Source organism: Oryx dammah, unplaced genomic scaffold (assembly GCF_014754425.2).
Source record: "Oryx dammah isolate SB20612 unplaced genomic scaffold, SCBI_Odam_1.1 HiC_scaffold_5, whole genome shotgun sequence".
Classification (NCBI taxonomy): domain Eukaryota; kingdom Metazoa; phylum Chordata; class Mammalia; order Artiodactyla; family Bovidae; genus Oryx; species Oryx dammah.
Window position 1 is genome coordinate 105,409,910 of NW_024070189.1, and position 26,131 is coordinate 105,436,040.

A 26,131-nucleotide genomic window follows, 5' to 3' on the forward strand; every position below is an offset into this window, starting at 1 on the left:
TCCCCACTGCCGCCTCCCCTGGTCCCCGGGCACTGCGGCCGGCCCCATCTCCCCACTGCCGCCTCCCCTGATCCCTGGGCACTGCGGCCGGCCCCACCTTCCCACTTCCACAGGGAGGGCACACCACCCGACATCCCAGGAGCCCAAGGGCCCAGCAAGGCCCCACCTGCACAGAAACCCAAAGCCAGGGGCATCAGAGCTGTGCCAACAACAAAAGTGGGCTTCCTTCAGCGATGAGCCCGCAAAGGGGGCTCAGGACAGCAACGTCCTCAGGACAGCAGCGTCCTCAGGAATGAGGGACGTGTGGCCAGGCCTCCGGGCACCAAGTTCACGGATCCTGAAGCGCCAGCTACGTGCCAGGTGCTCCTCCCAGCGCTGGGGGTTTCACAGCAAGTCCCCACAGCCACTATACTAAATGACCTGAGACACCCCCTCACTCACCCTCCCCGTGCCTCAGTTTCTGCATCCCGTAGGCTGAGCCTCAGCGCTAGGAAAGCCCCAGGTGTCCCAAAGATGGCCAGCCTTCAAGGGCAGCCCGGGAAGCTCCTCCCTGCCCAGGCAGGAGTGAACGGCCTGGCTTCAGCTGTGGCTCTGCCACTCATGAGCTGTGACAGTCAGTGCCTCAGTTTCCTCACCTACAAAGTGAGCATAATCAAACAGCAACCAAGCTCACAGAGCCGTACAGGAATCCACACAAGCTGACGCGCTTGCAGCGCTCCGGGGACCCCTGCACAGGGGAGCCCCACCGGCACGATGCTCTCCTCTGCCCCGGACTCTCAGCCGGCAGTGCCCCTGGGCCCTGTTCTCTGCCTGCCCCCGGGGCCGCCGTGCAGATTAAATGACACACAGATGCAGAGCGCCTATCCTGATACAGGCCCTCAATGAAGGCACACGTCCCCAGACCACCAACTGGCTCCGAGGGGAGGCAGAGAATCACCCACAGGCAGGGCTACAGGAAAACGGGCTTCTGTGCAACAAAAACTAACGTAACAAAAATGTAAAGGGAACTACGGCCTGGGGAAAAGGCCTGCATCAACCATGACAGAAAGTCGATATCTACAGTAGATAAAGGGCTGATGAACGGGCAAAGGACTTCAACAGGTAGGGGAGACATACAAAGTGATCAAACTCGAGGATTTCACTCATCCTTGCCGACCATCAGAGCAGCACAAATTAAAGCAGAAAGCAGCACTGCTTCACTGTGAAGCAAAGTGAAAGCGTTCGTCGCTCAGTCATATCCAACTCTTTGTGATGTCATAGACTACAGCCCACCAGGCTCCTCTGTCCGTGGAATCCTCCAAGAAAGAATACTGGAGTGGGTTCCATTCCCTTCTCCAGGGGATCTTCCTGACCCAGGGATCAAACCCAGGTCTCCTGCATTGCAGACAGATTCTTTACCAGCTGAGCCACAAGGGAAGCCCAAGAATATCCGAATGGGTAGCCTGTTCCTTCTCCAGCGGATATTCCCCGCCCAGCGATCAAACCCAGGTCTCCCACATTGCAGGCGGATTCTTTACCAGCTGAGCCACCATGGATCAGCAAAGGATCCGCCAGCAAAGCCCTTGTGCTGGGGAGGACATGGAGACTGTGGGAGCCGAGGTGGGAAAGCAGCCTGGCTGCGCCCAGGACCGTGTATCTGTTGCCCTTGGATCTCATAATTATTTTGGTCACATAGCAAGTTCTCCCTGCTTAGAGCCAGGGCTCGAGGGGATCCAGGCCATCATGCCTTTCAGGGTTAGCAACATATACCTATTCACAGGAGACGAACTGAGGCCAGGAGGATCCCAAGTCAAATTCCAACAGAGGTTGCACAAAGAGCAGGGTCATTACCACCATCCCGGCTGTGGGAGCAGCCGGCCAGCACTGCCTCCAGCCCGGCTGGGCGGACAGCAGATCTCTGCCTGGAGGGCCTGAGAAGCAGGCACGCACAGCCCATCACGCACGCCGTCATCAGCTTCCACCCACCCCAGTGTGGGGCCCTCTCCGCAGCAGCAGGCGTGGAAGGAGGACCTGATTCACCACAAAGGCCAGGACACACACACGTCCGAGGGTCCCTGAAGCTTAGACTATGCTCAGCTACCCCATTCTGCAGAGCAGGGCCTCTGACTCCCAAGGCAAGAGGACCCGCGAGCACACTCCAGAACCTGTCCATCTGTGGGGTCAAGTCTGGGGTCCCTGCCCCCCACCGCCAGGATCTGGAAGCCAAGTGGGCTTGGCCTCTGGCCAGCACTATCCCCTCTGGGAAGTCCCTTCCTCTGAGCCAGCGGAGGGAGGAACAGTGGGAGGGTACAGCTCTGAGGTCCAAGGACTGGGCCCCAATTCTGCCTTCTGCACTGGGCCTGCCTCCCCACCCCAGGCTGCGCCACACCTATCCACCATCCTCCCAGGAGCTGCCCTCGATCCCTCGCTCACACCCACGTCCTGTGAGCCCTGCCTCCAAAAGCATACTGTGCTTGTCCACCCGGCCATCTCGCGCTGGCCATCAGGACCCTCCCAGGGCCCCCTGGGTACAGCCCTCCCTGCAGCCACTCTCCCCACTGACAGTCCTCAAAGGCTTCCCACTGCCAGGAGAATAAGACCTCACCTCCTCCACGACTCAGCCCCATCAGCCCTCCCCACCTCCCTGGGCCCTGCCCTTGCTCTCTCTCCATTACTCCCTCCCTCCAGGCACGTGGCCCTTTTTCTGCCCCTCAGCCACACGGGGCTGACTCCAGTTTCAGGGACTGGAGCAGTCTCCTAGGCCAGGCCCTCCCACCAGCTGAGTGCATCTTGCCTCTGACCCAGAGACCCTCCCCCAACTCAGTTCACCCTTTCCTGGGTCTTGCTTTGCTCACAGCTTCACTCTTCTCTGCAGCAGTGCGCAGGGTGCCTGTTCTTCGCCTCGGCGTTCCATCCAGGAGTCCCACTGTTGTTTGTGGTCTTCCCCCAGTGACTGGGAATATCACTAGAAGCCTGGCCCCTTCCAGCCCAGACCAGGCCTAGGCAGGCCCAGCTCCCAGGCCACCTCCTCCATCAGGATCTGGCCTCGGACTCCCCCAAATCCTGTGCCATCCTGCAAGCTCTCATCTGAGCCTTGCCTTCATCCCAAGCATGCAACTTTGTCCTGCCTGCACATCCCTGGAAAGGAACACCAGCTGGACTCTGCCTCCAGGTTCTCCCATGTGCTCTACTCATTCTCTCGGAGGCCTCCCTTGCTCCAGGTCAAGGGGAAGCCCACACCCCAGGACTGAGCGCAGGCCAGTGGAGCCGAGAGCTCTGGGAGAAACATCCCAACTCGAGAATCCAGCCCAAGTTCCAAACATGTGTGCACAGGAGTGTGTGTGCACAGCAGAGAGGGCCAGATGCCAGACAGAGGGGAGACGCATACAGGCGGAGGGAGAGACAGCCAGACACCAAGACTTCCGTCTAATTGCATGACCTTTTCCCAGCTCTGAGTTCCTTCAGCGCCAAGTGCACAGCACTGCTTGGTATTAATTTGAAAGAGAAATGGGTCAAGGAAAGTTGGAAATTTTTTTATAGAAAACACTTCAGGCTTGGAGCTGGCTGAAGTGTTTGTCAACCTGCAGAGAATTCTGAGAGGAAACAGGCCTTGGTCAGAGCCCTCCAGCTGGTACAGACTTGCAGAGTTTGGACCTCGGGCCCAACGAGCTCCTGGGCTATGCCTGGCCTCACCGCTTCTGGGGAAGAGCTCCTCTACCCCCGAGCTGTCGTTGCACCCCGATATCCCCTGATGCTAGGACCAGCACCTCTCCCCTGTCCTCGGACCCCTCTGCTTCGCCAAGAGGCCTCTGTCCAGGGGTCCATCGTGGGACACCTGTCCCTCTGTCCCCCATCACATATACAGCACGCAGAAAGCCCAGACCCATGGGGTGTGGAGGGACCGTGTCCGGACATTCGGGGCCCAGCTGCTCCCATCCCCGGCAGGCCAGCTGACACGTCTGAAGCACAAAGTGTCACAGACATGTAAAGTGGCCACTGGAGACATCAAATCTCTCCCAGAAACATCCCGGTCTGCTTCACTAGAGGCCAGCAAAGAGCAGGTCTGCAGAGCCCATGGCTGATGTGACAGCCAGACACACCACTTTTGCTAATTTAATTCCAGATGTACCCAGAGCAGAGCCTGACTTTGCTTCTGAGATGGTGTGTTACCTGGAAGCCAGGCATAATCACCATGTGCCAACAGAAAGCTCTTTAGGGGACATTCATTATATAATCCCAGGGGATAAAAAGAAAAGAGTATCAATGAATTGGGTCTGTGGAAAAGAGTTCCTCAAAGATGGGGAGGCAAGGGCAGAGAGGCCCTCAGGGCCCGGGACAGCCTATGATTTTAAGCATATGTAACAGCAAGCACAGAGTGGGCACCATAGCAAGGGTGAGATGAGGACTAGCAGGCCCTGCCGACATTATACCCATTTTAGAGATGCAAAAACTGAGACATGACGGGGCTGGGAAAGCTGCCGAGGCAGGCACACTCAACCCCTAACCAAACTGCCCCTGGCCTCTGTGCTGGGAGCAGCTACTGATGTGCAGAGGTGGCTCCTCTAAGAACTGTCCCCTGCACCACAAGCAGGCCAAGGCCCAGAGCACTATCCCTGGGTCACATTCATCATCTGTTCACGGCGCTCCAGCCAAGATCCAGGTCCTTCCTGGGCCACGCTCACCCAGCCAGCACCACCCCTGAACCAGATTGCATACGAATGTGGGAAAAGAGAGGAAGCGGGGAGGGCAGTCCTGAGACACAGCAGAGGAGCTGAGCGCGTGGGCTGTCTGCACCCACCAGGCCAAGTGCCCTCACAGACTGCACCTGTGGAGTCTGGGAGGAGGGGGCATGCCGGGCAAGGCTCACTGCAGGAGGAGGTAGGCCCAAGCCTCGGTCTGGCTGCAGGCACCACCTCTGCCCTCACAGCCCGTGGGGCAGAGACCCCAGCCACAGAGCCCAGCCAGAAAGCCCCCAGCTCAGCCGCCAGCTCCGCAGCAGTCTCCTCAGTCTGACCCCAGACTGCAGCAGGCCTCAGCTGACCCAGCACGGCCCCCGCCCACCTCCCCGGTGTGTGGCCACGTCAGCACACAGGCATGTCCAGTGGCCGTCCAGGGGGCTGACCGCAGAGCAGCGGGAGCACCACAGCCTCTGCCAAGGATACACTCAGCCCTGAAACACGCCTCCCGGAGTCGGGCCAACTGCTTCGGGTTTCACAATCAGGACTTCTCTTGGGGTTCCCTCTGGCCCCCAAGCCATAGGCACAACCCAGGGTAGAATGAAGGGGAAGAACCGAGAGGGCCCTGGGCATAAAGTACTAAGGGGCCCAGACTTTCAGCTGCAATGCAGGGCATGGGCCAAGTCCAGGAGCAGAGCCCTTGAGTTACCAGCCTGAAAGCACCGGGCCAGGCCCCAGGCTCCCACCAGTGGCACAGACAGGGGCCCTGGCACCTGGACTCTGGCCAGGTCTGGGGCTCAGGGTGCAAAACCTGCCTCTCTTGACCTCTCTTCCATTTCTGCTAGTACCTCAGCCTTCAACATTCTGATATCATGTAGGCTGAATCAGGACCCCCAGGATGTCCCATCCTAACCCCCAGAACCTGTGAGGATAGCCTCATATGGCCAAAGAGACTTAGCGGGCATGATTTAGCTAAAGACCTTAAAATGAGAAAATTCTCCTGGAGTCGCCCAGTGAGCCCAGCGTAATCACAGGCGTCCTTATAAGAGGGAGAAACTCACTACAGACAGGAGAGCAGGCACCGTGATCACAGAGCGGAGGCTGGAGTGATGCAGCCACAGCCAAGGAACGCGGGCAGCCCCCAGAAGCTGCGAGAGGCAAGGGACGGATTCCTCTCTCGAGGCCCCCGAGGAAACCAGCCCTGCTGACACCTTAACGTTAGCCCCTTGAGATTCACTCTGGACTCCTGACTTCCAGAAGAGCATAAGCCGCTGACTTTGTGGTAACTTGTTACAGTGGCAGGAGATAAAGCACTACAGAGCAGAAAGCTTCCCCAAATGGGCTTCCAGCAAGGTAGTGCCCCCTCCACATCTCCTACCCCATTACCCCATTACCCACTCCTCCCCCGCTCCACCAGGCCTCATTCCTGACTGAGCCCTCTCCCTTATGACTCACACCCACTGCATCACCAAGGTAAGCCTGACCATCTACCTGGCACCAAGTGGAGCCTTGCCCACTGCCCACTAGTGTCCTGTCCTGACAGGGCTACACACTCTCCCTGCACCACTGCTCTAGGCTCCCTGCCTCCAGCCTGGACCAGAGCAGGCTGTTTACAACACAGGACTGTCAGTCCCCTTCCCTGCTGGGGCGGCCCCTGTGAGCTCTCAGCATCAGCTCCAGGCCTCTGCTTCCTGGCCCTGAGCGCCCATCATGAGCTGTGCTCTTGGTTCCTTAGCCGTCTGGAAAACTCTCTGGCTCAGGGAAGTGGGGCGGAGACATGCAGCAGGTCAGGAGGGGAGGAAGGGCGGCTGGAGACTGTGCAGGCAGGCCACGCTCGGCCACGTGGAGAAGCCACGCAGGGCTGTCCTCGCTCTCCTCACAGGCTTTCCTTGGCAGCAGCAGGGCACAGCACTCCCGAGGGCACCCTGCCTCCTCTGCCCGCCAGGGAGGATGGTGCAGCCTGACAGCAGCGGGCAGAGGCTTGGCACGAGCTGTTTCCGAGAGGGAGGCAGCCAAGGTCACAGGCACTGAGCTGTCTGCCTTCTCTGCCTTCAGCCCAGGGCCAGGTGTAAGGCAGGGTGGGAGACTCTGCAGCCCACTAGCAGCTCAGCAGGAGCGCACAGCCCCACCTTGTCCCAAGGCCATGCCCAGGGACTGCAGGAAGCCCATGGAGGAGGACACAGGACATTTCCACCTCCACGTCTCTGAAAACACAGATGGTCAACAGGGGTCATTGTTTTATTTGGCCCATATGGTGCTTTTCAGAAATTTGAAGCAACAATTTAAAATCAGGAGAGTTCACATCAAAGTTCTGATGTCTGGATGCTCTTAACAGCAAAAGGATTGGCTGCCCTGGGCCCACACTCCCACCCGGTCTTGGTCAGGGGAGCTGAGGACAGGATGCCCTGTGGACGTCATCTGTCGTCTGTCCTGTGCCCACATGAGGGCAGGGCCAAATGCCACGTGTCACTGCTGTATCCGTTTCAGCAGAGACTTTCATGTTTGTATGAAAAGAAGGAAAATTAAAACCGGGCCAAGGGTGGGTGTAATTTGTTTTCTTGCCCTCTGCCAGTCTCCTCACTGGCATTGCTGTTGGGCCCTGCAGGTCTCTGAGTTTGCAGCCCTTGTCTTGAGATGGCAGGACTTGTTGCAAATGGGCCCAACAGAGGGAGACCACTTGCTCAGTGTGTGACCCAAGGACCTTTCCCACTCAGTGGGGACTTTCCCAGGGTCCCAAGTTCAGCGCTTCTTGGTGCAACCAGTAAGGCCAGTATCTCAGTACACTTGGTCTTAGGGTCAGACCCGCCATAGCACACCAGGCCCCATGGTCTGGCTGAGACTGCACTAGGGTCCAGCAGATGCAGAAGAGGGGTGTGGGTCCTGCCTGGGCTGTGCCTGAACATCGTCCCCTGAGAAGGAGTGAAGTCTGCCTGCCGGGTTACTGCTCCACAGATGTGCAGCCCCAGTCGCTGCACAGTCGGCCTCGCAAGGGAGGCTCACTCACTTCCTACAAGGCTGATGCTGAAGCTGAAGCTCCAATACTCGGACACTTGATGTGAAGAGCTGAATTACTGGAAGAGACCCTGATACTGGGAAAGATTGAGGGCAAAAGGAGAAGGGTGCAATAGAAGATGAGATGGTTGCATGGCATCACTGACTCAATGGACATGAATTTGTGCAAACTCCAGGAGATAGTGAAGGATAGGGAAGCCTGAGTTGCAAGAGTCAGACACAACTTAGCAACTGAACAACAACAACAACAAACAGATTGAATGGTGGTCCCCAAAGATACCAGGCCCTAATCACCAGAACCTGGGAGTATTATATAACCAAAAAAGAGCTCCACAGATATGATAAAATTATGGATCTCGACAGGTGGAGATCATCCTGGATTACCACGGTGAATCCCAAATGCAATCACATGCACCCTTAAAAGAGGGAGACTGACATCACTCAGAAGCAGAGGAGGCACTGTGAGCATGAGAGCAGAGGCTGGAGTCATGCAGACACAAGCCAGGGGATGCCGGCAGCCCCCAGAAGCTGGGAGAGGCAGGGGACAGACTGCTGCTAGAGCCTTGGGAAGGAACACAGTCCTGCCAACACAACGACTTCAGCTCAGCTCACTGACTCCAGAATCCTGCCCTCCTGCAAACAGGAAAGGAAGGAGAGAATCAAGGCTTCCCTGGGGGCTCAGAGGGTAAAGCATCTGCCTGCGATGCGGGAGACCAGGGTTCGATCCCTGGGTCGGGAAGATCCCCTGGAGAAGGAAATGGCAACCCACTCCAGCATTCTTGCCTGGAGAATCCCATGGACGGAGGAACCTGGTAGGCTACAGTCCATGGGATCGCAAAGAGTCGGACACGACTGAGTGACTTCACTTTAAGCCACCCAGGTGATGGTAACAAGCAGCCTGAGATTTGGGGTGTGACATGCCAGGATCAGGCAGATGAGCTCTGAGCAGGGCTTCCAGGCTGGCCTGGGGCTCCCCATTCCCCATACCCACTAGCCCTGGCTACTCCTCAGCAACCTTAGACAGGGTTGACAGATGGCAGCTAGGGCAGTGCTCAGGCCAGGGCCTAGAACTTGGGAGGGAGGCTCTGTCCATGCTTGTGTGTAAATGCAAACACACACGTATACACACGTGTGCAAACACCAGAGAAGCCGACATTACACACCCATCTCCCAGCACACTGCCCTGGGCACAAGTCTGGCCCTGAGGAAGACGCTGGAGAAAGGTCCATCCCAGAGGAGTCCTAGAGATGCCCGAATCCCCCTCCCCAAAAGGCCACGATGGCATCCTGGCCTTGGAGCACTGCCCTTCAGGCCCGGACAGGCTCCCCGGCCCAGCAGAGCCAAGCAGAGACACCTCTGCAACACCTGTGAGGCCAGTGAGGGGGAAAGTCACCCTGGTCTCCTTCAGTCCCTTGCTCACCCTAGTGCCCTCCTCCAGGGTCTGAAGGTGTGGGCTAAGCTACCCAGGGCAACATCCAACCCTGGCCTGAGTCCTGGAAGACACCCCAAAACCTTCATTTTCCATCCATTTCCCTGGGCAGTCAGCAACCCAGTAGCTAACCTCAGATGATGGGGTCTTGGTGACAAGGATGCTCCGAGGCTCTGAGAGCCCCTGAGACCACCCCAGGAAGTCCACTGGCTGCTCAGGGGAGCCAGGGCAATGACAATGTGTTTCAATGCCCTGGAAGAGCTGTGTGTAGGACCTCCCAACAAACCCCCCACCCCAGCCACACCAACCCCCACAAGCACCCTCACCCATAACCACACCACCCTCCACAGGTACCCCCCCACTCCAACTCCTACACTGGGACATGCTAACCTCCCAGACCAGGAGGCTCAGGACAGGTGTCTCCGCTTCCCCTTTCTCAGAGGACCCATTATATCCATTGTCCTCGATAAATGGCCAGGGTATTTCAAACATGCTTACAGAAGTTGCCTCATGGGGGCAGGAGGAAGCTTCCAGTTAGTACCTCCTGCCTTCTTTGATCGGAGCCACACAGCAGAATTCATGAGAAGAAAAGATCCCCCAGCTTACACACACACACACACACACACACACACACAGGCACACACACACAAACTGGTGTTCTGCACCCAGTAGGTCACGTCCTCTTGCAGGAAAGAGCAAGGAGCAAACATGCTCAGACAAGGACATTGCTTTTATGTATCTACCAGCTGCCACTGTGGGCCCTGACAAGACTGGGGCTGATGGACAGCGGGAGTGTCTGGAGTCACTGCAGGCCCTCAGACCAGCCACAGCAAAAAAGTGTGTCCGGGCCGCCTCCAGCCAGAGAGTGGGCCTCAACCCTGGGCACAGCGGAACAACCAGGCCCATGCAGGGAGAAATGTGCTCTCTGGGGACATCGTCCACACGGGGTCACGGGGACCCTGGGCAGGGACACCAAGGAAAGGGCGCTTGGTGCCAGACTCTGGCCTCTGGCCGAGACCTGCTACCTTCAACCCACGGCCTTCAGCCTACACACCCACAGCCCTGAGCTGAGGTCCAGAGCTCAGTCCGGAGAGCCCCGCACCCCCAGCCCGTTTCAGCGCAGCCTCAGCGCCAGACCCGAGCAACTGGCCTTCCCTAGAATCTCCTAAGGGCAATGGTTTCTGGGCTTGTGCTGAGTTTGGAATCCCTTTCCTGTGTTCTGAGTTTAAGCGCTCACCAGAGATAGGCGGATGAGGTTAGGGAAAGGATTCCAGAGAAGATGTCAGAAGGCCAGCAGAAGCCTGGGAAAGAAGGCCCAGCCAGGAAGGAGGGCAGCACGGTCACGAGACAGCAGCACATGGATTTAGGGATCAGCAGCCTGACCCGGGCATCTGGCAGCCTCACTGTGCAGGCTCCACCTCACCCGGCCTAAGTGCCCCCCACCCCAGGAAACCCCCTGAATCTTCCAGTAAAAGCCAGCCCAGATGCACCGAAACCCAAGTGGCCAGCCCCCAGCTTTCTGAAGCACAGGCATTTCTAATCACTCTGGACAGATGAGAAAGCAGAGGCCAGAGACCCAAACCTGCCCAAGGGCAGCCAGCCGGCAAGGAGCAACACCAGGGTCCTGATCCCTGATCTGAGGCACAGCGCTTGCCCCATTTCCACTCCTGCCCTCACCCAATTGGGTTACCCTCCATTCCTCCCCATGCAGAGAAGCCCAAGGGTAGGAAAGATAGGAGGGGCTGAAGCTGGGAAGGCCAGGAAGGCAGCGCCTGGGGGACCCCCTCCACTGTTGGCAGATGGCTTGCAATTCATCATCTGGGAAGAAGGGGCAGCGAGTATCGATCGACTCTACAGAGCACTGGGCATCCTGATGGAACAATTCCTTTGCAAAAGTACTTGATACCATTCCTTGAAATTAGAATGGTGCCCTGCCAGGCTGCACCCAATTTATCTGTCAGCTGGGAACTCAGAGAGACCTAAATTAAATGAGGCGGGGCTCCCTGGGGGCAATGGGAGTGTCTTGGCTAATCACAGCACAGGTGGGCGGGCCCAGGGCTTCCTGTCAACACACAGATGAGTTTAACTCAAGACCCGGGGCCTCCGTGCCCTGCCTGCTGCCACCTGCGTGGGCCCTGCCTGCTGCCACCTGCGTGGCCATGACCCGGTGCAGCCAGGGATCTACAACTGGAAACTCAGGGCTGAGTGCAGCCTGCCAGAGCCAGGCACAGAGCCTGGGCACGGCGAGGCCTGCCAGGACCACGGCCAGAACCCAGCCTGGCCTCACTGCAGCCAGGGACCTGAGACCCTGAGGACACTGGGAACTCTGGGCCAGAGGTCGCAGGTCTGGCCTCCCGGAGGGCTCTGAGGGGCTGTACCACCTGCCCAGCAGCTCCCTCCTCACTCCTGGGCCCCAGAGCGCGGTTGGCTCTAAGCTGAAAAAGATAAAACCACCCAAGTGTGTGCACAGGTCACCGAGACTGTACCTTTGGGTTCTCTGTGGAGCACTCCCCTCCCCCGCTGGCCCCTGGCTGCCTCCCAGAGGGAGCAGGATCCAGTCGGGGCCAAGGAAACACTCAGGGCCTTCGTCCGGGAGCCGAGGCACAGGCTCTCAGACATGGGTACGGGACTCAGGCTTGGTCTGGGTCTTGCCTGCTCCCTGACACTAGGTAAGATCCTCAGGCAGCTTTTACTGCCTGCTCAGGACTTCCCAAGTGGAGCTAGTGGTAAAGATCCCACCTGCCAGTGCAAAAGACATAAGAGACGCAGGTTCAATCCCAGAGTCGGGAAGATCCCCCGGGAGGAAGGCATGGCAACCCACTCCAGTACTCTTACCTAGAGAATCCCATGGACAGAGGAGCCTGAGAGCTACAGCCCATAGGGTCACAAAGGGTCAAACACAACTGAAGCGACTTGGCACACACATGCTCACATGGAGGCCTCAGGCCTACAGGCTTAGGGCCCACATACGCCCCAAGCAGAGGCCCCCAACTCACCATTTTAGCACCCCCACTGTGCTACGTGGTCAGCAAGGGTGATCTCAGCCCAGGCCTGGGACCAGACCTACAGAAATGATGCCTGGATCCCCCCAGGGGAGCATTCAAGGTCTGCCGTGCAACCTCCCACCTGCAGCAGCCTTACCTGTGTCCAGGGCCTGTGGCCCCGCCAGAGGAGGGGGTCTGGAGGTGGTCGGTCGATGATACACCACGTGTACACGGCCCTGTTCAGTCTCCTTCGCCGCCAGACCTTTCTCCAGGGGCTCAATAAAGAATTCCTCCTCTTCCATACGGATCAGGCCAGCCTACAGGGCAAAGATGAGATTGCTCAAATTCCCAGATCACAGCAGACCAAGGAGGGGAAGCAGGGAGGAGGGCCCCAGAGAGCAGAACTTCTAACCTGGCTGTACAGGGCCCAGTGAACCCCAGCTAGGTGTGAGGCCTGAACCCCAGGCCAGGAAGAGCATGAACAGGTGGCTACAGAGGCCCCATCATGCCAGAGGCTCCACTTACAGGCATGAAGGCCAGAGCCATTTGGGGGTGGTGAACCCTGTCTGAGGAAGGGATTCTTGCCTGGGTCATCCCCACCCTCACCACCAGGAGCTCAAAGTCCAAGACAAAGGCCAAAACTCTCAGCCAGGGACTCAATCTGCCACAGGTATGTTCAGTGGGACACAAAAAGTATTTTCAAAGTTCTGAAACCAACCCTCAAAATGATAAGATTTCATGTTTGAAATCTGGAATTCCATCTTCCCTTGGAAAATGCAGACTCTGACAACAGTGCCTGGTGCCCAGCAGTGGACACCATGGATAGAGCACATACTTCAGCTGCAGGCCACAGTCCCTACTGAATATCCTTTTACCCATGACAGCCAGCAGCCCAGACTCTACAGCAACTGAACCACTGCCTCCACCAAAACTAGTTATGGCTCTTCCATGCTGTAAAGCCCTCAAAGGATTCAAGCCGTTCTACACCCTGGCATCCAAGGCTCTCATCCTGCCACTGTCCTCTTTGCCCCCAGCTCACACACCTCACACCAGTCCCTAAAATAGTCCCATCCTTCCAATACAGTGCACACCACCTGGCCTTCAAGCTCCTGAATCCATGGAGGCCTCAGCTTGGGAGGGCCTGCTGCTTCCCCCACCCTTGGCCATCTGATAAACTCTAATTCTCCAAGGCTTGGCTCAGACCCCTCAAATGCCATCCCCCAACTGCAGGCATATGGCCTTGCCCTCCCCTTGAGGCCATCCCACCATCACTGCCCCATTCAGCTCCCATACTTTTGATTCCATAAACCAATTGTCACAGTAGGAGCCTCCACTGTGTCAAGCTGCAGATATATTTTCTTTAGATTGTATACTTACAAACTACTCATGGTTTGGAATTTTTTAAACCGCTTTTTTGAGGTACAGCTGACATGTAAAAAGATGGTACATAGTTAATGTATACAACTCAATAGGTTTGGGAATGAGCCTGGTGGCTCAGACAGGAAAGCATCTGTCTACAACGCGGGAGACCCAGGTTCGATCCCTGGGTTGGGAAAATCCCCTGGAGAAGGAAATGGCAATCCACTCCAGTACTATTGCCTGGAAAATCCCATGGACAGAGGAGCCTGGTAGGCTACAGTCCATGGGGTCACAAAGAGTCAGACACGACACTCACGAGGGCTTTCCTGGTAGCTCAGATGGTAAAGAATCCGCCTGCAATGCAGGAGACCCAGGTTTGATCCCTGGGTTGGGAAGATCCCCTGGAAAAGGAAACGGCAACCCGCTCTAGTATCCTTGCCTGGAGAATTCCAGGGACAGAGGAGCCCGGCAGGCTACAGTCCATGGGGTCGCAAAGAGTCACATATGACTGAGCAACTAACACTTTCATTTTGACTTTCATACACTCGTAAAACCATCACCGCCATGAAGGTCATAAACATATCCATCACCTCTCACAGTATCCCCCTACACTTTTTATTGTTATCAATTTTTTTGCAATAAGAACACTATATGTAAAATCAACCATCTTAGCAAATTTTAAGTATATTATAGACTATTTTTGATAGAGTATTGTTAGTTATAGGCACTGCGCTGTATAAAAGATTTCCAGTACCTACTTATCTTGCATACTGAAATTCTGTACTCTTTGACAATCACCTCCCATTTCCTCCTCCCTCCAGCCCCTGACAACCTGTGGTTATGAGTTTGGCTGTTCTTGATTCTACACATAAGTGAGATGTTACAGTATTTGTCTTTCTGCGTCTAGCTTATTTCACTTAGCATAATATCCTCTAGTTTCAGCCATTCTGTGCAAGTGGCAGGATTGCCTTCTTTATAAAAGCTGAATAAAAATATTTCCATTTCAACAGCATCTGTAGAATACATTGTACATAAATACCACATTTCTTTATCAATTTGTCATCCACAGATGGACATTTGGGTTGTTTCCATGCCCATTGTCAATAAAGCTGTGATGAACAAAGGCGTACAGATACCTCTTCAATGTCCTCTTTTTCTTTTCTTTGGGTACATCCCCAGAAGCGGGATTGCTGGTCACGTGGTAGCTATATTTTAATTTTTGGGGGAACCTCCATATTGTTCTCCATGGTGACTAAGCCAATTTCACTTTTTTGCATTCAGTTTTCCCAACACGGAGACATTGAAGTTCTTGGCTCCCTTGTCAAATATAAATTGACTGCATATGCATAGGATTATTTCAGGACTCTCGATTCTAATCCATTGGTCTATGTGTCTGGTTTTATGTCAGTACCATACTGTTTGTATTACTAGAGCTTTATGATATGTTTTGAAATCAGGACGTGTGATGCCTCCAGCTTTGTTCTGTCTCAAGGTATTTGAGGTATTTTTGTGGTTCCATAAAACTTTTAGGATTTTTTTAATATTGGAATTTGGAATTTTGATAAGGGCTGCATTGAATCTATAAATAGTTTTGGACACTATGGACATTTTATAAATAGTAACTCTTCTGACCCATGAACACAGTATACATTTCCATTTATTTGTGTTTTCTTCAATATCTTTAATTAGTATCTTACAGTATTCAGTCCATAGATCTTTCACTTCTTCAGGTAAATTTATCCCTAAGTATTTTTACAGTATCAGATGCTATTGAAATGGAAATATTTTATTTCTTTGTCAGTTCACTATTGGTGATTTTTGTATGTTGATTTTGTACCCTAAAACTTTACTGAATTTATTCATTAGTTCTAAGAGTGTTTTTGATGGATTCTTTAGAATTTTCTATATACAAGATCATGTCATAAGGAAACAGATACAATTTTACTACGTCTTTCCTATCTGGATGCCTTTTATTTCTTTTTCTTGCTCTGGCTAGAACTTCCAGTATTATTTTCAATAGGAGTCGTGAGAATAGGCACACTTGTCTTATTCATGATCTCAGAAAGCTTTTAACCTTTTACCATTGTGCATGCTATTAGCAATGGGCTTCTCACATATGGTCTTTATTATGTTGAGGTATGTTCCTTCTACACTCAATTTGTTTAGAGTTTTTATCATGAAAAAGGTTGAATTTTGTCAAATGCTTATTCTGTGCATATTGAAATGATCATATTAATATAAATTTTATTTTTCATTCTATTAAGGTGGTATATTACATCCATTGGTTTTCATATGTTGAATCAACCTTGCATCCTAGGGATGAATCTCACTTTGATCATGGCGTATAATCCTTTTAATGTGCTGTTGAATTTGGTTTGCTAATATTCTGTCAAGAATGTTTGCCTCTATATTCATCAGGGGTATTGGCCTGTAGTTTTCTTTTCTTATAGGGTCCTCATCTGGCTTTGGTATCAGGATAATGTTGGCCTCACAAAAATGGATTTAGGAGTGCTCCCTCCTCTTTAAATTATTGGAAGAGTTTGAGAAGGATTGACATTAATTCTTCAATAAATGTTTGGTAGACTTCACCTGTGACGTCATGTAGTCCTGGGTTTTTCTTTGTTTGGAGATTTTTGATTACTGACTCAATCTCCTTACTCATTATTGGTCTATTGAGATTTCTATTTCTTCACGATTCAGTATTGGTAGGTGGTATAATTCTAGGAATTTATTCATTTCTTCTAGGTTGGTCAATTTGTTGGTATATACTTATTCACGGTAGTCTCTTATGGTCTTCTATATTTCTGTAATATCCAGTTGTAGTTGTCTCCTCTCTCGTGTATTATGAGTCTTCTCTTTTCCTTGGCAAGTCTACCTAGAGGTTTGTCAATTTTTTTTTATGCCAACTCTTAGTTTTGTTTACATTTTTCATTGTTTCTCTATTCTCTGTTTCACTTATTTCTGCTTTGATCCTTGTTATCTCTTTCCTTCCACTAACTCTGGGCTTAGTTTTTTCATCTTTTCCTAGTTCTTTCAGGTATAAGTTAGGTAGTTTATTTGAGATCTTTCTTTTTTATTGTATGCTTTTATTGCTATAAACTTTCATATATACATTTATAAATATATATAAATTTTATATATAAATTTCAGAACTGCTCATATTATAAAATTTCAGAACATATATAAAATTTCAGAACTGCTTTTGCTATGCCACATAAGCTTGGTATGCTGTATTTCCATTTTTTGTTTGTTTCAAGATATTTTCTTCATTTCCCTTTGATTTTTCCTTGGACCCTTTGGTTGTTCAGCAGTGTGTTAATTTCTATGAATTGTGAACTTTTCAGTTTTCCTCTTGTTATTGATTTCTAGTTTCATACCACTGTAGTCAGAAAAGTTACTTGGCATGTTTTCAGTCTTTTACATTTGCTAAGACTTGTTTTTTGACATAATATATGACCTCGTTTGGAAATTGTTGCATGCAGGCTTGAGAGAAATGTGTATCCTGCTAATACCTGGTGGAAAGTCCTATGTCTGCTAGGTCCAGTTGGCCTACAGTATAGCTTAAATCCCATGTTTTCTTCAATTTTCTGACAGGATGATCTAAAGTCTCCCACTATCATTGTATTGTTGTCTATTTCTCCTTTCAGATCTACCACTATTTGATTGAAAATTTTAGGTGCTCTGATGTTGGGTGCATATACACTTACAATTGTTATAGTCTCATGCTGAACTGCCACTTGACCATTATATAAAGACTTTCTTTGTTTCTTGTTACAGTTTTTGACTTAGTCTGTTTTGTCTGATAAGTACAGCTTGCCCCTTTCCTCTTGGTTTCTCTTTGCATAGACTATCTTTTTCCATTCCTTCGCTTTGAATTTATGTGTATCCTTAAAGCTAAAGTGAGTCTCTTGTTGGGAGCACATAGCTGTGTCTTGCTTTTGTTTGCTTGTTTTTTAATCTATTCAGTCATTCTGTCTTTTCATTTGAGAATTTAACCCACTTACATTAAAGTACTTGTTGATAAGTAAGGACATATCAAAGCCACCTTGTTAGTTACTTTCTGGCTTTTTTACCATTCCTTTCTTCTTGTCTCCCTGTCTTCCTTTGTGAATTAATGATTTTCTGTAGTGATACTTTGACTCTCTTCTCTTCAGTTTGTGAACATGTTCAAGGTGTGTGTATAAAGGCTTCTGTTTTGTGGTTACTGAGGCTTATTTGAAACATATTATAGATACAAATGTATATTTTAAGTTAATAACTTAATTTCAGTTACATGCAAAGACTCTGTATTTTTATCCCTCACTTCCACATCTTATATTTTAACATTATCATTTACATCTTTTTATATTGTATATCCACTAACAAATTATGGTAGTTATAGCTATTTGTAATACTTTGATTCTTTACCCTGTATACTAGAGTTAAGTAGTTAACATACCACCATATTACAGAATTAAAGTATTCTGAATCTGACCATATATCTACTTTTCCCAGTGTGTTATATACTTTCACATATTCACATTACTAATTAGTGTCACTTTGTTTCAGCTTACAGAACTCCTTTCAGCATTTCTCATAAGGCAGATCTAGTAGGGATGAACTCCCTCAGCATTTGTTTGGGAAGGTCTTTTTCTTGCCTTCACTTCTGAAAGACAACTTTGCCAAGTAAAGCATTCTTCATGGGTAGTTTTTTTTCCTTTCAGCACTTTGAACATATTATTCCACTCTCCTGACCTGCAAAGTTTTTGCTGAGAAATCCACTGATGGCCTCATTGGGATTCTTTTATATGACAGAAATTTTTTCTCTTGCTGTTTTAAAAATATCTCTTTGTCTTTGCTTTTAGATGGCTTATTATAACGTGTCTTGAAGAAGGTCATTTTGGGCTGACTTAGTAGCTTCATGAACTTAGATGTCCAAATCTCTTTCCAAGGTTTGAGAAGTTCTCAGCTATTGTTTATTAAAAGAATTTTAACAAACCTTCTACCACTTTCTCCCCCTCTTCTCCTTCTTGGACTTCAGTAATGCATAGATTATTCTCTTAATGAGTCCCATAAGTTTCCTCATTCCTTTTCACTCTTTTTTCTTTTTGCTCTTCTGATTCGATAATTTCAAATGATCTGTCTTCTAGTTCACTGATTCTCTGTTTTGTGTTCTCTATTGAATTCTTCCATTTAGTCATTGTATTTTTCAGCTCCAAAATTTTGATTGGTTCTTTTTATGGTTTCTATTTCTTTGTTGAACTTTTCATTTTGTTCTTGCACTGTTTTTCTGATTTCATTAAGTTTTTTGTCTTGAGTTATCTTGTAGCTTTCAGATTCTCTTTAGGACAATAACTTTGAATTTTTTATCATGCAATTCATGTATCTCATTTCTTTTGGGTCAGCTACTGAAAATTCACTGCATTCCTTTGACAACATGATGTTTACCCAATTCTTCAAAATCCTCGTGCCTTGCATAGCTTTCTTCACATTTCCAGATTTTATAGACTAACTGACTTTCACCTGCGGTTGGTGGGGAGGGCACACTGGACCTAGTGGTGCAAAGCACAAGTGTGGGGGACACTTGGTATGGCAGCTCTGGGTCCAGGGGACACTTGATATCTCATTGGCTCAGGCCGCTAGATCCATGACATCAACAACTGTGTGGTCCCTGGTGACAACTACTGCAGTGAGTCCATAATGGTTGCAAGGACCCGTGGGGTCCTCAGTGGGGCCTATGGGCTCAGCAGCTAGTTACCAGAGCTGGCAGTGGTGGTAGCCAGCACAAGCAGTATGCACATACTTAGCTTCAGGGCCTGTGTAGTGGCAGTGTCCACTTGTCGTTCCTGACGAGGGTCAGGCCCAGCAGGAAGGACCAGCTGCAGGCACACGAGCAGCTACCTGAGCCCTGGCCATTGATACGTACTCCTAGGGCTGCAGGGTCTCACCATGGGGGCACACGTGGCAGCAGAGGCCGAGGATGGAAATCAAGTTGATGGCAAACATGTGCACAACTGGAGGCTAATTCTGAGGATATGCATACCGGTGGGGGTTAAACATGGTCTAAGCAGGTATTCCACACTTGTCGTTCAGTCGCTAAGTCATTTCTTACTCTTTGCAACCCCATGGACTGCAGTATGCCAAGCTTCCCTGTCCTTCACTATCTCCCAGAGTCTACTCAAACTCATGTCCATGATACCATCCAACCATCTCTTCCTCTGTCGCCCCCTTCTCCTCCTGCCCTCAATCTTTCCCAGCATCAGGGTCTTCTCCAATGAGTCAGCTCTTTGCATCAGGTGGCCAAAATATTGGAGCTTCAGCTTCAGCATCAGTCCTTCCAATGAATATTCAGGGTTGATTTCCTTTAGGATTGACTGGTTTGATCTTGCAGTCTTTGAAAGGGACTTTCAAGAGTCTTCCCCAGCACCACGGTTCGAAAATTATCAATTCTTTTGGAGCTCAGCCTTCTTGGTGGTGCAACTCTCACATCCGTACATGACTACTGGAAAAACCATAGCTTTGACTAATGCACCTTTGTTGGCAAACTGATGCCTCTGCTTTTGAATATGCTGTTTAGCTTTGTCATAGCTTTTCTTCCAAGGCATAAGCGTCTTTTAATTTCATGGCTGCATTCACCATCTGCAGTGATTTGGAGTCCAAGAAAATGAAGCCTGTCACTGTTACCACTTTTTCTCCATCTGTTTGCTATGAAGTGATGGGACTGAATGCTTGATCTTAGTTTTCTGAATGTTGAGTTTTAAGCCAGGTTTTTCACTCTCTTCTCTCACTCTCATTGAGAGGCTCTTTAGTTCCTCTTCGCTTTCTGCCATTAGAATGGTATCATCTGCATATCTGAGACTGTTGATATTTCTCCTGGCAATCTTGATTCCAGCTTGTGATTCATCCAGCCCTACATTTCACATGATGTACTCTGCATAAAAGTTAAATAAGCAGGATGACAAAAATAAAGCCTTGGCATACTTCTTTCCCCATTTTGAGCCGGTCTGTTGTTCCATGTCCTTATGTCCTGCACTTATGTAGCTGTAAAGGCCTGGGCCAGCTGCCCATCCTGTGTTGAAGGTGGGGAAGGGGAGGGTGGCAGCAGGAGGGCTTGAGTGCCTTGTGTCTGTGAATGCAATTACCCATAGAGCAAAGCCTCAGCAGTAAAATCTGCAGGAGGTCTGCAGCAGCCGTGCTGGCCATTGGTTTCTTTAGCGGTGAAAGCTACTGGGCTCCTTTGCAGAGCAGGCCACTAAGAAACACGGTCACTCCTACCACGCAGCTCATGAGAGTCCCTGTTCTTCTTCCTAGTGGTTTCTATTCATCTCAGTTTTGCTGGTCTCTGGGTGAAACCAAAGCTGGTCCTTTGTGCATTACCCAAAGGAGCTAGGAAAGCTGACAGCTCACACCACTCCCTTTCCCAGTGAGGGAAACATTCTTGCTGGGCATGATAGGATGACACACGCAGAATGAAACCGTCCTCCTTGTCTTCTTGAGCTGTTATTCTCAGGGGTATTTTTTTAGGTTCCACTGTGTTACTGGAGTTTTTAAGTGGACTCCAGAGCTCTCCTAGGGCTGCTTCTGTTCATGGATAGCTGTTTAATTGTTCATCTTTGCTGAGGGACAGAGGTTGGGATCACCTAACAAATCTACTTAGTGACTTCACTCAGGAGTTTTAAAAGCTTGAACTAGTTGCTCCGACTTAAGAATCAGAGGGTTCCACATAAACGGACAGATTTCAAGATTCTCTCAGAGCATCAGAAAGGCTGGCACTTCCTGTTTCCCATCAGCTTAGCCGGTAGTTTCTCCCCTTGAGCCTCTAGAGAGAATACAGCCCTGCTAATAACTAATTTGGCCTCCAGACGTGAGAGAAGACGTTTCTCTTGTCTTCAGTAATTTCCAGCAGCTGCAGGAAGCTAATACAGGGCCCCGGTGGGCAGAGGGGTGAGGTGGGTGGCCATTCTCTGAGGGCCACAGGATGGGGCGCAGGTGTTGCAGACCCCTGAGGACACATGTTTGAGCCATCCTGGACTTCTGGGGAAGGGGTCTAGGGCAAACAGGAAGGACAGGAAGAATGAGAGTCAGACTGGCACACCAAGGTCACCTGTCTGTGTGAAGAGAGAGGAGAAGAGAGACCCATTGGAACCCTGCAGGCCCCCACACTCTGACTCATCCCTGAGTCCTAGGGCCCTTCCAGGTTTGGAGAGGGTGAGCAAATATCTGTGAGATAAGTGAGTAAGTGACCCCAAAACAGCAGGACATGTCTCTGAGACAAAGACAGATGGCGGGGCAAGGATGCTGCAGGCCATCCCCTTGTCCTGGCACGTGGTTAACAGTGTTCCCACCAGCAAACCTCTCTGTATGCTACCATGGATTCTTCCCATGTCTGCAGTTTGGGGGCACACTGGTGTCTTAAGCCCATCTCCCTGATGGAACCCAAGGACACATGGCAGGGTGGCAGTGGGTGAGTGGTCTGGGATTTGGTGTCCTGAATTCCCAGCATCATTTCTGTCTGACCAGGCGGCCTCAGCCCAGGTGTCAGAGCTCCTGGCTTTTGATACACTTGCCTGTAAAGGAGGGAGGGTTGCTGCAGGTACATAGGCAACCTAGGAGGCACTCAGAATCAGGGCACACATAGGCAGCGCTCTGCAACCCAAGTGGTGTCATCTACCTGCTTGCTTTCCAAAGGAGAAGACTGAGACCGAGGGGCAGGAAGCTCTGCCAGGGACACACGAGGTCCTGAATCAAACCCCAGACCCCAGATGGAATGAATATCTCCTAGGTGGAGACCCAGGCCTATCCTGCCTTATTAAGGCATGGCATGGAGAAGATTCTCTGGAGTAGGAACTGGCAACCCACTCCAGCGTTCTTGCCAGAAAAATCTCATGGACAGAGGAGCCTGGTGGGCTACAGTCCATAGGGTCACAAGGAGCAGACACCACTGGGCCTGCATGCATGAACTGGGGCACTGGGGTCCAGCAGGGAAGCCGCCTCTTCTGGAGGGAAACTTGCACCCCAGAGTCACAGCCACCTGGGCCACAGGCCCAGCTTCCTCAGATTATTCTGGAGGGACCCAGTGAGACAATGACCCAGAACCTAGTCTGATGAGGAGCCAGTCTTCTCTGGCTTGAGAGACTCCAGGACTCTTTGGGGTCCCCCTGTCCACGAGGATCAGGTGCTCTTCCCTGGCCAGACTTTTCTAGTTAAAGGTCATGGGGCTGATGAACGGGCACTGGATCTGGTCCATGCTGACCTCTACCTTGCTGTTAGCAGAAGCCAAGGTCCAAGCTGGCTAAGCTGCCTGGCAGGGACCCTCCAGAGTGCCATCTGAAAGGCACTGTAGTGCTCTGAGAGAAATCTGAAGTATGATACCAGTTTACTCAAGTGTCCTCATGCAACCAGAGACTTCTAAACTGACAGTTCTCTCATGGAGAAGTTACATCCTTCACCAGCATCAGCTGATCTCCAAAAAGTACTGAGGAACAAACGCTGGGGTCACACTGATGTATAAGCTGGGCCTGCCCCAAGAGCAGCAGCTGACCACCGAGACTGGTGGATGACCACCGAGCCCAGCGGCCGGTCACCCCTCAAGACCACCAGCCAAAGCGCTGCTTGGTAAGGCACTCCCCACAAGGAGAGTGGGATTCCTTTCATTGCCTGCTTCTCAGGCATTTTAGTATGTATGCCGGGAATAATCTGTCTGAAAAACTGCAAAGGAAAATTGACAAGAGAGCAAGGTACAGAACGTGCAGTATGTTTTGCTGAGTCTTCTCCAGGACTTTGATTTTTTTCTGCTGCCAGTGGCAAATATATCTGGTTTTACATGTAATTTTTATTAATAAGAATCAATTTCCTCTCCCCACTTAATAAATATTGAAGAAGTCTCTGAAGCACACTGATGTGAAGGGCATTCAATCAGGAGCCTGCCCATGTCTGTCCAGCCTGATGTTACATAGAGGGGCTGGCTCTCCCCGGAAATCCACTCTGCTCTCAAGCTTTGTGACTGTCGGCCTAACCTGGCCAGGAGGGAGGCTCACGGGAGGACCCTGTCCCTGACCCTCAGGGTCCACCACTGAGGCCTGGCAGATTTTTGGTCATCCAGCAACCTAGATAGTATATTCAAAAGCAGAGACATTACTTTGCCGACTAAGGTCCGTCTAGTCAAGGCTATGGTTTTTCCTGTGGTCATGTGCGGATGTGAGAGTTGGATTGTGAAGAAGGCTGAGCGCCAAAGAATTGATGCTTTTGAACTGTGGTGTTGGAGAAGACTCTTGAGAGTCCCTTGGCCTGCAAGGAGATCCAACCAGTCCATTCTGAAAGAGATCAGTCCTGGGATTTCTTTGGAAAGAATGATGCTAAAGCTGAAACTCCAGGACTTTGGCCACCTCATGCGAAGAGGTGACTCATTGGAAAAGACTCTGATGCTGGGAGGGATTAGGGGCAGGAGGAGAAGGGGACGACAGAGGATGAGATGGCTGGATGGCATCACTGACTCGATGGACGCAACTCTGAGTGAACTCCGGGAGTTGGTGATGGACAGGGAGGCCTGGAGTGCCGCGATTCATGGGGTCGCGAAGAGTCGGACACGACTGAGCGACTGAAATGAACTGAACTGAACTGAATCACTAGTTCTCAGATCTTGGTGAATTGTAAGACACCTGCCCTTTTCCCTCCTTTCTCTAGGCCTTGTTCTTTTGCTGTTTGGTTTTTTACAAGGATGGCTTGTGGCATCTTAGTTCCCTGACCAGGGATTGAACCTGAGACTCAGCAATGAAAGTACCAAGTCCTCCTAACTGGACCACCAGGGAATTTCCTGCTGTTTGGTTTTTGATGAAGCAGTGACTAGAAATGGAAACTAAAAGTTAAACATTTCTCAGAACCAAGAGGCTTGACAGATACCCTCTGTCACTTTGAATTCTAAGCACTAGAGACACGGACCCTCTCGGGGTCATGGTCTCACAGGAAGGCCAGTCTATATCCTGCCTCCATGTGTGAGGCGCCCAGTCTGCAGCCCCCAGGGGCTCCCCCAGTGGAAGCCACAGGCCGCAACACACGCAGATTCCTGTGCGTGCGGGACAGGGGTCGGGGCTGTCACTCAGCCTTGTCACTCTTGCGACATGCAGTGCCAGACCGCCACGTGTCGGTCAGGGTTGCAGTGGTGATGATCGAGAATAGAAAGAAAAAAAGAAGTTGGTCCCCAAACAGAAGGATCCAGCCTATGACAGAGGACAAGACAGCATGTGTCTGCAGCAGCTCCCAGATGCCCCAAACTTGACTTTCCTCTGAGGCATACATGCCTGTGTGTAAACGCACATGTCCACGCGCGCACACACTCTTGCCACCGGAATTCCCCCAAATGCTGGCATCTGATAAGCATGCATCCGTCCTCTACCGTGCCTGTCAGCTCCTGCTCTGCCCCTTGCAGAACATCACCTCCTGGAGGGATCTGCCTGAGGATGCCCCGGAGGCAGAGTCCCTGCCTCCCCTGCTCTCTGCCTCACTTGGTGGACAAGTAGGCCTTGCCAGGTGCCATCCAAATCCTCCTTCCTCTTGGGGAGCCATGCCTCCTGCTGGTGTATAATCTCTCTCCTTATAAACAATTAGAGAGGTGTTAAAGATCTGTGAGTATCAGACCAAGACTCTCCTTGATTCAATCAGAAAGTTTAAAATAGAACTGAAAAAGGAATAATTTTCTCACTATGAATTTCATGCTTTTTAAAAATATGAAAGAGCTTTACTGGGCTGTAATTCATATATCATACAATTCATTCACTTACACCATACAACTCAACTACCACCACAATTTTAGAACATTTCAACATATCCCCCAAAGGAAACCCTATACACATTTGCAGCCAGTCCCCATTTCAACCCTGCTGCCATGCATCAGACCCTGGCAACCACTTAATCTACTTTTATTTCTCTACGGATGTGCTTATTCTGGACATTTTCATATACATCGAATCATACAGTATGTGACCTTTTGTGACTGGTTTCATTCACCTAGTAAAATGTTTACAAGATTCCTAATATGTCAGCACCTAAGTTCATTTTTATTGTCCAATAATACTCCATTTTATAGGTGTTCCACATTTTATTTACCCATTCCCTGGTTGATGGACATTTGGATTGTTTCCACTTTTTTGGCTTTTATGAATAATGCTGCTTTGAACATTTATGCTCAAGCTTTTGTATAGACATATGTTTTCATTTTTCTGGAGTACAGACCTAGAAATGGAGTCATGGGGCCATATGGCAACTTTATGCCAAACCAGCTGCACAATTTTACATTCCCACCAGCAGTGTACAAGGGTTCCAATTTCTCCATGTCCTCGCCAACACTTACTCTCTACCTTTTTCTTTCTAGCCACCCCTCTGTGTATGGACTGACGTCCTATTGTGATTGTGATTAGAATTTTCCTGATGACTAAGGAGTTGGGCATCTTTTCATGTGCTTATTGGACATGTGTTTCTCTTCTTTGGAGAAATGACTATTCAGTCTCATTGCTCATCTTTTAACTGGATTAATTTCATTTTTGAGTTGTAAGAGTTCTTTATTCTAGATACAATTCCCTAATAGATATATGATGTGCAAATATTTTGTATCATTCTGTAGGTTATCTTCTGACCTTCTTGATGGTGTTCTTTGAAGTTATAAAGGACATTCACAAAGTACACCTTGTCTACTTTTTCTTTTATCATTTGTGCTGGTG

The 26,131-nt window shown here is 50.4% G+C and overlaps 1 protein-coding gene across 1 annotated transcript in view; it reads right to left on the bottom strand.

The window, feature by feature from the left end:
- Positions 1–26,131, bottom strand: part of ADAMTS2 (ADAM metallopeptidase with thrombospondin type 1 motif 2) — a 253,928-nt gene that overhangs the window by 164,602 nt on the left and 63,195 nt on the right. Inside the window, exon 3 of the mRNA XM_040241374.1 lies at positions 12,238–12,397. Coding sequence (XP_040097308.1) covers positions 12,238–12,397 — 160 coding nt within the window. The remainder of the gene's footprint in view (positions 1–12,237; positions 12,398–26,131) is intronic.